Source organism: Camelus dromedarius, chromosome 1, assembly GCF_036321535.1.
Source record: "Camelus dromedarius isolate mCamDro1 chromosome 1, mCamDro1.pat, whole genome shotgun sequence".
Lineage (NCBI taxonomy): Eukaryota > Metazoa > Chordata > Mammalia > Artiodactyla > Camelidae > Camelus > Camelus dromedarius.
The window spans coordinates 50,728,838-50,741,060 of NC_087436.1; the positions used below are offsets into that span (position 1 = coordinate 50,728,838).

Consider the following 12,223-nt stretch of genomic DNA (forward strand, 5'->3'; position numbering starts at 1 on the left):
GTATTCAGTACATTCAGACATTTAGTACACTGTCAATAGAGGTGATCACTCCCTCTTATCTCTAACACCCTTTCTGTGTTCATAACACCCTTTCAGCGCCTCCCAGGTATTCACTGAATCTTTTTTCTTCCTCTCCAAAACTTCTGCTCTTGACCTAACTCGGGCTGTTTGTTTCTGACTATTCCATGGACTATGGCAGAGTCTTCTGATTGGTCTCTCCTACAGTTTTATGTCTATCTAATTTACTGAGACCATCACAAAGAAAATGATAGACTCATTATCTCACTTCCTGCCTGAAACTTTCCCATGGGTCCTCCCTCTGCCAAAGCAGGGGAGGTAGCAGGCAGGGGTAGCTTTTCATGATCTGGCCCCTCCTGCCCACTCTACCACTCCCATCCTAGTCCTCTATGTTCAGCAATACTGAATTACTTGTTGCACCCCACTAAAGTATGTTATTTCTTACCTCCATTCCTTTATTTATGCTGTCTCCTCTACTTGTATGTAACCTGCCCTTCACCAGAGTAACAAGAGACATAGTATGTTTGAAGAAGGGAAATTAAATATTTTTGTTTTCTCTCTTGGAAAAATGAACTGAATCAGACATGGTTTATTTTTTTTTCCTCTAAGGGATGTTACTGGCTGGTTTTACCGTTAGGAATGTTCCATTCCTCAGTGATATCGTCCATCTTAGTAACACATTATCTTCAACGTTAAGAAACACTGCCCTTACCATTGTTCTAGTGCAAGCTGGGCTTGGACTCGATCCACAGGTAGATTTCCAGTTATACCTTGAGTATAGTTGTTTTAAATATTGGAGGCTTGTGGAAAAGAAAGAGTCAGAATTTCTGTTATAGCTGTTCTAGGTAGAGCAAAACCAAGATAAAGAAGAGAAATTTTACAGAAATATTTGTATGTTAATTTTACTTCTGGTCATCATATTACCAATATGAAGAGAAATCACTGTGATGTACGATCTCTGTTAGAGATAGTCTTTACTTACTTACATAGAGCTAAATGTCCCTCCTACAATATTTATTATTTGGGAGTTGTGGCTTTTCTGTGAAGAATTATTTACTTTTCAGTTAACAAAGGATTAGGTCATCCCATAAAAGGTTATGGCTTTTGTTTTTTCAGAATGATTAAAATTTTCAATAATATTACCGTTTAATGAATTTTTTCCCACAGAATTATGTTCTTGATTATCTGTGCTTTACTGTAAAAGCTAATTTTTTAAAATGTTTCTTAAAATATTACTATTTAGGGATCATAAATCTGTTTGGGTTTTTAAAGATATCTGTTCATGAATATAACAACTATTCAGAATATAACAAATGTGGCAAATATGTAAGATTGGGGGAAGCATCTCAAGAACAAAAATAATTATAGACAGTGATAATTTATCATATTATGCAGTAGAAAATTTGAACCAGTGAGAAAATTTAAAAGTTCTCCTTTTTAGACAGTTATGCAGTTTTTAAGTGATTCTCTCTTTTGGCATGTTATAACTATTAAGCTAATCAAACAGTTCATCCCTAAAAGTTAACTGTTAGAAATAAATCTATAGGATACTTTCATTGTACTATTTACTAGGAAGATTGAGGAAGGTAGAAATAGTTCTTTAATCACAGGGAAAGGGGTCTTTTTTAAATAACTAAAAACAACAGTGTTTTATAAAATATAAAATAGTTTATCATTTAATATATGATGACATATAAAATGAGCTGTATTAGCAATTCAAGCCCAATGGGACATCTGGGAGGTTTAGTTTAGTAAAAGATTATTACCCAGATAAGACTACATATTTTAATATTTGCTTAAATAATTTTTTTGTTGGTCATTATAAGCTTGTCTAAATGTGACTATGTTTATATTTCAGGCTTTGAAGCATTTGAAGGGAGTTTGTTTAAGATTGTCTATGGGTCCATGCCTCATAGAGGCATGTTCAGCTGCTGTTATTTCCCACTTCGTTATGAATTTTCCTTGGCAATGGGGATTTCTATTAGGGTAACTTTTTCTCATTTTTCCCTGTGAAAATGTTCAGTTAAAAATGCTTTGTTTAAAATGATTGACATATTCAGAATATTGTATAGACAAGCTTATCATTAAAATTCTCTTCACAATAGGAGAAAATCTTGGAAATCGGTTGGTCACAAACAGAGCCATGTCCTCAGTCTACTGTATGCTTGACAAAATATTCATAGTCCCTGAATGCTTAATGCCAAGATAATTCACTTTATCAGTTTATTTTTTCTCTCCTATATTGTAATCTATCTCATTTTTTAATCTGTCTAATGGCCTCTTCCTTATATACAATATGTACACATATATATAGTAAGCATGTATTATTTATAATATGTATTGTATATGTGAAAGGTATAAATATTATAACAAAAAAACAAGCAAAGCAAACACTATTTTCCTAGATCCACTGTCCCATCTGTTACTATCCACTGTATACTTCCCTTCATGTCCAAATTCCTCAGAATAATAATCTGTAATCACTATGTCTATATCCTGAACTTCTCTCCATTTTTCAATACATTTAACTTTTGCATTCACTTGTGCATTCCAACAAAATTTATAGCAAAGTTCACTCATTACATACTTGCTGCCAAATCCAATGGATTTTTTAAATTAATTTTTATTATAAAAGTAATACACAAGTACATTTTCCTTTTGAAAAGTTAAAACTTTACAGATAAAATTAAAAAGCCCTCTGACCATGCCTTTAAATCCTAGTGCTCATATCCATACCCAAAGTGATAACTCCTATGAGTTTTATATTATCATTTTAGACCTTTAAAAATAATACTCTAAGCTGTTAAAAAAGAATTACATGTGGTGTATATCATATATAAAAATAATATTGTAATTCATGAAATGGGTATGATTTATATAAAAATATACAAATAATACTTTTTTCTTTGGAGATATTTTTGTGTGTTTTTATAGAAATCATATCTCTTTATCTGTGATTGGCCTTTTCATATCCTTTGTTCATTTTTCTATTGAGTTATTATTCTCCTTCTTACTGATTATATCAATGTTTTGTCTACGGGTATTACAAATGTCTCAGTACATCACTAGATATTTAACTTTGCTTATAGTGACTGTATTACTCTATAAAGGGTAATTTTTAAATTTTTTTTTATTGAAGTATAGTCAGTTTACAATTAAAAAGGGTATTTTATTATTTCTAACAGATAGAAGGGCCAATACATAAAAATATTCACTTGACCTTGAAAATCAAAAGGAAAAAAAGGAGGGAGGCAAAATATGGCTGCTTTAAAGATATATATATATAATATATATTATATATATAAAATCAAACTAATTTTTAATTTGTTTTTTAAGTAATCTTTTTTTTTTTTTTTCTTTTTGGAAGTTTAGATTTCTGAATTTTTTCAATAAAGAGCTTCTTGCTACACTAAATATATTCTTTGGACAGCAACATTAGTATCACCTAAAAGCTTGTTAGAAATGCAAAATTTGGGGCCTCACCCCAGATCTTTTCAAGTAGAATCTGCATTTTAGTGAGATCCTCATGTAATTTGTTTACATATTAAAATTTGAAAGAAGAGTCTTAGATAGATCTTTTTCCTTCATGAAATTTTTCAAACATGAAGAGTAGAGAGAATAATATGTTGAACATCCTGTACCATTAACTCACACTTAACAGCCCCTAATGAATCTCAGAGTAAGTTACAGACATGATAATATTTTACCCCTATATCCTATAGTATGCATTTCTAAAAGGTAAGGGCATTTTCTAACTAAATTAACAACAATTTCTTAATATCTTTAGGTGAGTCTTTTTAAATTTTGATCTATGCAATATTTGATGGAGTCTTTCAATCAATCAAAGGGTTGTCTATCTATTTTTTTGTCCAGATCTTGGATATTTTTTCTCTCTCTTCAGTCCTCTTTTTTTATGTCCTTTTGTAACTCCCTACTCCATACTTAATAAATTTGTCTTTATAGTTTTCATTTGCTTGCCTTTGCAGTACACACTGGAAAATTTTTGTCTGCTCAGTTCTCTAGCTTATTAACTCACTCTACATTATGTCTGTATCATCATTTATTTCTTTAAGTTTGGCACTTGTTAATTTCTAAGAACTATAGTTAAATGTTATGCACAGATATAGTATACTTTCAAGATTCTGAGGATATTTATAGTTATTCTGAAGTCATGTTCTGGTTATTCTCTTTTTAGTATATCTCTTTCCTCAGGTATAAATTTTTCCATTTAATGAATGTGGTACCTCAATCCAAGGTATTGGCTTTCCCCAAATATTTGGTGATACTTTAATGGGTACTCATTTTTTAAATTTGAAACTTTCTATTAATTTGTGATTGCTTTATCTGTTTGCTATTGTCTTCTTTAGGGAATAGGCCATGCTACCAAGCAAGTTACCTTAGAAGCTGAGGCTGAGATTAAGATTCTTATGCAAATGATTTATTAAGGGAGCTCTCAGTAGAAACCTCTGAGTGAAGAAATCCAGATAGGACTGTGGAAAAAGTCAGTGGTTCCCAAACTTTGCTACTTATTAAAATCACCCAGGGAGCTTTTGAAAATCCCAGAAACTAGAGGAGTGATGTCAGCAAGATGACAGAATAGGACATTCTAGGCTCACCTTCTCCCGAGGAGACAGTGACATAACAATATGAGGACCAGACTACCTTTATGGGAACTCCAGAAACCACTTGAGAGATTACAGCATTCCATGTAAGCACAAGGTCAGGAAGAGGCACACTGGCACAATTAGAACATTCCATTGCACTTACTTATCATCCCTCATTCCTCTCCTGCACAAAAAGGGGCAATCAGGAGAAAGCTCAACTTTTGGCTTCTCCCTCAGGAGGGAAAGAAAAAGCTGGAACATGTGTCCTGCATTCTGGATTCTTAAGAGACTGTCCAAAGGACTGGTTTCTGTCTCATCTGACTTGGAGCACTGACAGAAAAGAAAATGGCACATTTTAGATGCCTAAGGTCTAGTGAGAACAAAAGTGACTCCAGTGCATTGTGACAGTCCGGAGATACTGCAGTACTGCTGATAGATACTGGAGTAGAAAAAGGCCAAAGACCAGCTGGAGATAATGCACCCAAACCCAGAGAAGATGCATTACAGAAAGGTTTAAGAGACTCTCAGAATCTCAAGCTAGGCTGATTGGTGAAGGTCCTTCCCTAGTGAAGACGTCCATAAAGACCAGGAGAGATAGCTGTTTTTTCAAATATACAAATTTCAACAAAAGATAACAAGACCTACAAAGGAACAAGGAACAAAATAAAACTCCAGAAACCAATCCTAAACAACTGGAAATGTATGACTTACTCACAAGGAATTCAAAATAACCATCATGAAGATGCTCAGTGAGCTCAAAGACATCACAGACATCTAAAAGAAATAAAAAAATGATGGATGAACAAAATGAGAATACCAACAAAGATATAGAAGCTATTAAAAAAAAAAAACCCAAAACTAAATTCTGGAGCTGTATAATACAATAACTAAATTGAAAAATGGACTAGAGGGATCAACAACAGACTAGATCAGATGGAAGAAAGAATCAATGAACTTGAAGACAAGTCATTTGAAATTATAGTCAGAAGAGCAAAAAGAAAAACAAATGAAGAAAAGTGAAGAGATGCTAAGGGATTGTGGGTTGCTTTAATGGACCAGTTTATGTATTATGGGAATTTCAGGAAGAGAAGAAAGAGATAAATGGTCAGAAAGCCTATTTAAAGAAATAATGGCCCAAAATTCCAAACTTGAGGAAGGAAATGGACATAAAAATTCAAGGTGACCAGAAAACTCCCATTAAGATAAAACCAGAGACCTACACTAAGGCACATTATACTTAAGGTGTCAAAAGTCATAGAAAGTGAGAATCTTGAAAACAAGAGAAAAGCAAGAGCTCCCATAAGATAATAGATTTCTCAGTAGAAACCTTGCAAGCAAGAAGGGAATGGGATGATATATCCAAAATGCTGAAAGGAAAAAAAACAGCCAACCAAGAATACTATATCTAGCAAACCACATGTAAAAGCTTCATAGCATTGAATTTGGCAATGATTTCTTGAATATGACACTTAAAAGCATAGGCAAAAAAAGCAAAAATAGATGGAACTGCAGAAAACTTAAATACTTCTGCACAGCAAAGGAAACAAAGTGAAAAAGCAATGCACAGAATGGGAAAAAATAATTGCAAACCATGTATCTGAAAAGACATCAATATTCAGAATATATAAAGAACTACAACTCAACAATTTCCTGATTAATGGGCAAAGGACTTGAATAGGCATTTCTACAAAGAAGATATACAAATGGCCAACAAGCATTTGAAAGTGCTCAGCATTTGTAATTATCAGAGAAATGCAAATCAAAACCACAATGAGATAACACTTCATAACCATTAGGATGGTCACTATTTAAAAAAAAAACTAGAAAATAACAAATGTTGACACAGACATAGAGAAATTGGAACATTTGTACACTTCTGCGGGGAATATAAAATGGGCAGCTGCTATGGAAAACAGTTTGGAGTTTCCTCAAAAAACCAAAAGGAAAATTACCATTTAATCCAGTAATGCCACTTCTGGGCATATATCCAAAAGAACTGAAAGTAGGCTCTCAAAAGAGATATTTGCATGCCCACATTCATTGCAGCATTATTCACAACAGCCGAGAGGTAGAGATAAGCCAAATACCATGGACAGATTAATAGATAAAGAAAATGTAATATGTGTGTGTGTGTATCTATATACACACACAATATTATTCAGCTGTGGGAAAAAAAAAAAAAGGAAATTCTGTCACATTCTACAGCATGGATAAACCTTGAGGACATTACATTGATTGAAATAAGCCAGGACAAATATCGTATGATTCCATTGACAATTCTAGAGTAGTCAAATTCATGTTAACAGAAAGTAGAATTGTGGTTGCCAGGGCTGAGGGGAGGGGGGTAAGGATGTTGTTCCATGAGTATAGAGTTTCAGTTTTGCAAGATGAAAAAGTTCTAAGTATGTGTTACACAATAATGTGAATATAGTTAACACTGCTGAACTGTTCACTTAAAAATAATTAAGGGTTAATTTTATGCTATGTATTGTTTACAACAATTTTAAAAACTTTACAATATCCAAGTATTCAGGTCAAACTCCATCCTAAATCAGATCAAAATGTCTGGGAGTGTGATCCAGGCATCAGTATTTTTTACAAATCCCCAAGTACGTGGTAAGATCACTGTCAGTGATCGCTGCTTTCTGATATGTAAACCTTTGTGTAATACCTTCTTAAATGTGGCCTGAACTTACTGACTTGCTCCTAATGGACAGAGTAAAGCAGAAGTGATAGGATATCACTTCTAAGATTTGGTTGTAAGAAGACCATGGCTTCTGTCTTCCTTGTTCTTTTGCACTCTTAATCGCTTGTCTTGGGGGAAGTCAGCTGCCATGTTGCAAGCAGCCCTGGGAGAGACCCCCATGGCAAGAGACTGAATTCCTGTCAACAGCCATGAGAGTAAACTTGGAAGCAGATCTTCCCCCACCCACCTCATGAGAGACCCTGAGTAAGAGGCATACAGCGAAGCCACACTCAAGATTCCTGGCCTACAGAAGTTGTGAGATAAGAAATGGATGTTGCTTTAAGCTTCTAAGTTTGGGCATGATTTGTTAAGCAGCAGTGGATAAATAGTACACCAGGTGGTTCCAATGTGCTATAAAGTTCAGGAGCCACTGAACTAGGCAAATACGTGTTTTCAGAGAGTTCTAGGGCCTTCTTGACTCCCTAGGGAAATCCTGAGCATAAACTGCACCAGAGAGGTTGTACAGCCAGAGGTAAAGGAGCTACACTGTTAGACCCTCACATCAGTCAGTCATTGGCAGGAGCTGTCTGGAAGGGGGAAGTTGTGGACCCCTTTAGCATCCGCAAGTAAGCTCTTGTTATCAGGGCAAAGCTCCCAGAAAGCTGCAGGTGTTGGTGGTTAGCAGCCAGCAAGCCGCAGCTGGGGGATGTGTGCACTGGGCTGGTAAACGGGTTCCCGTGAGGCACCAAGAGCATCTCTGCACACCATGTACTGCAGCATTTAGAAAGTGAATGTGGAAGACACACAGCAAGGTTCTGAATGGGATATGCAAACAGAAGGTATTCTGAGCAGGAATTTAGGAATTTCCCCATTCCTCATGGGTGTCATCAGCCATCCCAGAAATTTTTTCATTTGCCTTTATAACTGAGGTGCCCACACTCATGGTTCCTTCTTTTGGACAGATAGCTCTGTTCCTTACTGACTTGTTCAGGAGATAGGAATGGTGTGGGGACTACAAGTGACTGGCTATTGTTACAGTGGTACTCTGAGTAATCACCCATTTGATTTCCTCAGGAGTCCCTCCTGCTCCCAGAATCTGCCATTTCTGGGCTTAGAGCATTTTTAGAAGTATATCGTATCTTCTATAGCAGTCTTTACTTACATGCATTTTGGCTTCTGGTTTCCTTTTTCAGTCCTAAACTGTCTCTTATCTTCCTGGGATACACTTAGTTTCTTGTCCGTTGAGGAGTCCCCTTTTGTTTTCTAAAGTTGTAAAGGTTAATTTATTGTTATACAATTTATTATAAAAACACTGTTTGGTTAAAAGGATGTGTTTTAATTGGTTTTCAAAGATTTCCTCTCAGTTTTGTGTTAGGTGCTGTCTCTCCTGCGGTTGTTGTCCCTTCCATGCTTCATTTACAAGAAGAGGGATATGGTGTTGAGAAAGGCATTCCAACCTTATTAATAGCTGCCAGCAGTTTGGATGACATCCTGGCTATCACTGGATTCAATACATGCCTCAGCATAGTCTTCTCCTCAGGTAAACAAAAAAATACAGCAGCTACCATTATAATTCATACCTTTTTTGTTCTTTAAACAAGGTTTCTGGCTTTACTTCTTCATTTATTAATGAAGACTTTTCGATTTAACATCTTTTTTATTCTTCATAGAAAGCTCATTTTAGGCCAGGGAAGAAATTTCTATGGGTTAAGATACCACTACTTAACACAAGTGAGTTCCTTTTAATAACCAAATAGTTCAGTTAACTTGATAACCCATATTATTACCACTTACCTACTCATGTTGTTTTGGAATTTTATCACAGTTTTCAACAGAAAAATTTAGACAGCAATATTATTATTACTACTAATATATTTAATAGATACTTTTGAGATGTACCTTTCTGGCCATCATGATAAATAACTAGTTGCTCTGTTATTAAGATAAGTTAATATATAGAGTGTGGACAGATGTGTGTCTTTTTGGTAATAGTGGGCCAAGATCCTGCACCAATTCTAAATCCCAAGGTGATATTTGGTGTTGAATGTCACTGCAGGAATTGTAAAACCAAACATTCCACATTTAATAATGCTTTAATTATCTGCCAAATTTAATCTTCTGTATTACTAAAGCACCAGATTATTTTTAAGTTGAAAAGTTATATGTAGTTTCTCTTAAAATCATAAGGTATAAATGAATAAGAAGAAAAAGGGAAAAGATAAAAATAAAATTTGCAATAGTCATACACCCAGGAATAAAAATTCTGAATCTTTTGGTGTAAATTCACCCAGACTTCTCCCTGCCCCACCTCTATCTGTCTCTAGCTCTCTCTCCCTCTCCTTTTTCTCCCTCCCTCACTCTCTCTCTTCCAATGTTCTTATAAAAATTATTGAACATTAACTATACTTTCTTATAACCTGAGTTATTTTGAACTTAACTGTATACTGCAGATGTGTTCCTTTTCAGTAAATATATTTTGATGACATTTTTAATGGTTGCATAGTATTTGATTGGCTGCATCATGATTAGTTAACATGTTGAAAATTGAAATTGATGCCAGTATTTGCTATTAAAACAATGCTTCGTTGAGTATCTTACAGCTAAATCATTGTACCTAATCTTAATATTTTCTTAACCTTTAAAGAGAAATTGGTGAGTTAAAAATTATGTAACATTAGAAGATTTTTTGAAATATATTCCCACAACATCATGTCCTACCAGGGTGCACAAGCATGCTACTTTCTCTTCACCTTGTTCAGAATTAGGTGTTACCAGTCCTGTTTACCTTTGCCAATTTGATAGGTGAAGAGTGAGCCCTCTTTAAATGAAGTACGTTTGAGTACGAGTGGTGTTAAACAAATGTTCGTGTTTATTGGCCATTACCATTTTGGAATGTTTTGTAAATTGCTTTTCTTGAAATATTTTGCCTATATCCTATAGGTGTGTTCATCTTTTATTCTTGATTTGTCAGGATTCTGCATAAAATTAAGAATGATAACCCTTCATTTTATAGCCTGTGGTTTTTTTTAATTTGACTCTTAACTTTATATCTTTTTTTTTGTCATTCAGCAGTCCTACATTTTTAATTGTCAAATCTGGCAACCTTTCCTTCATGACTGGTTTCAGTCATTCTTTCAAAAAATATTTTTTGTGCTCCTCTTCCGTTGTGCCAGCTACTGTATCAGACACCGAGGATGAACAGTGAACAGCAATATTAGCTTTTATTGAGTAATTGCTTGGGACTTTCTGTAAGTTCTATAGATGTTTTTACTCATTTAATAATCACAATAGTGCTAAGGTCATTTTATAGATAAGGGAACTAAGGAACAGAGGTTAACTTGTTCGAAGTCACAGATCCAATAAGTGGGGGAGCCAAGATTCAAATCTGGCAGTTTGACCCCAGTCTCACACTTTTAAGTACTATTTTATACTGCCTTCCAGCCCATCAGACAAAAAAAGAGCGTGTGGCCCATGTTCTCAAGGAGTTTATATTAAACAAATAACTACAAATGTGATAAATATTACATAGTATAAGATGCTGTGGGAACATGCTACAGGAGACCAAATCTGATTTGAGGAGGACTGAAAAAAATGAAAACCAAGCAGGTACATACTTAAAAAGTCCTCTTCCATGACATGACTATGTACACTATCTCTTAAAATCTTAAGGACTTTTAAAGTTCTATTTGATACATTAGATCTTCAAAACATCTAGTTTGGAATATGATAGCTATTGAGATCTGACCTCACCTTCCAAGTCAGTTGGCCCTTTTTCCATTATGTAATGTCCTTCTTTATCTCTTGTGACAGTATTTGACTTAAGGTCTACATTGTCTGATATAAGTATGACTACCCTGCTGTCTTTGGGGTACCATTTGCATGGAATATTTTCTTCCATCCTTAAAGTTATAACAATCTGTTTTAAAATGATAACAATTAATTTCAGTTGCATAAAAAAACTCTACACCTCTGCTCCTTTACCTCTCACCCTCGTCACTTTGTTATCAGTGTCACAAATTACATCTTCTTATATTATATATCCATTAATATAGTTTTATAGTTATAGTTATTTTTGTGCTTTTATCTCAAATTCTGTAACAGAATTGAAAGTCATTTACTCATCACAGTACAGTATTACAGGATTCTGAAGTCATCTACATGCTTACCTTTACCAGAGGTTTACATGCTTTTGTATTACTGTCTGAATGTCCTTTTATTTATACTTAAAGGATTCCCTTTAACATTTCTTATGAGGAAGGTCTAATGGTTATGAACTCCATCAGCCTTTGTTTATCTGGAGAGTCTTAATTTCACCTCCACTTTGAAGGACAATTTTGAGGGACAGTATTCTTGATTGGCATTTTTTTTTTCCTTTCAACACTTTGAATATATCATCCTACCTTCTTCTGACCTTTAAGATTTCTTCTGTGTAATACTTTTGATAATTTCATGGAGCTCCCTTGTACATTATGAGTCACTTTTTTCTTGCTGTAAATTTTTAATTAGTTTGTGGAGTTTCATAAAGCCTTTGGACTATATATTGTTGGTAAATCGGTGTCTCTGTGGGGGATCAAGTTCTAGGGTTCCCATTCCACCGTCTTGCTGTTGTCACCATCCATTTCTATTATTTTTAATGGGATAGTATTTCTAAAATATGTGTATTTATATAACTTATTGACCTGAATACACAGAGCATAACTGAACTTTTTTTGTGACCCAGGATCGTTTTTTAAAAACTCAGTACAATAAACTACTTGTATCCATGGTACATAAAATATATTGGAAAATCAGTTGGTCCCTGAATATTACTAGGGTTGACCTTGGGATAAATCTTTTTTTATGTTGTTGTTGTTACTAAATTGTCCTTTTCATGTTTAAATCATTTGTCTGTTACACTAGTACATCAGAGAAAAAC

At 34.4% G+C, this 12,223-nt stretch overlaps 1 protein-coding gene across 4 annotated transcripts in view; it reads left to right on the forward strand.

The window, feature by feature from the left end:
- Positions 1–12,223, forward strand: part of SLC9B1 (solute carrier family 9 member B1) — a 50,416-nt gene that overhangs the window by 27,965 nt on the left and 10,228 nt on the right. For all 4 annotated transcript variants that reach the window (XM_064484528.1, XM_064484521.1, XM_064484525.1 and 1 more), the window contains 3 exons: positions 628–770; positions 1,877–2,004; positions 8,673–8,848. In XM_064484528.1, coding sequence (XP_064340598.1) covers positions 628–770; positions 1,877–2,004; positions 8,673–8,848 — 447 coding nt within the window. The remainder of the gene's footprint in view (positions 1–627; positions 771–1,876; positions 2,005–8,672; positions 8,849–12,223) is intronic.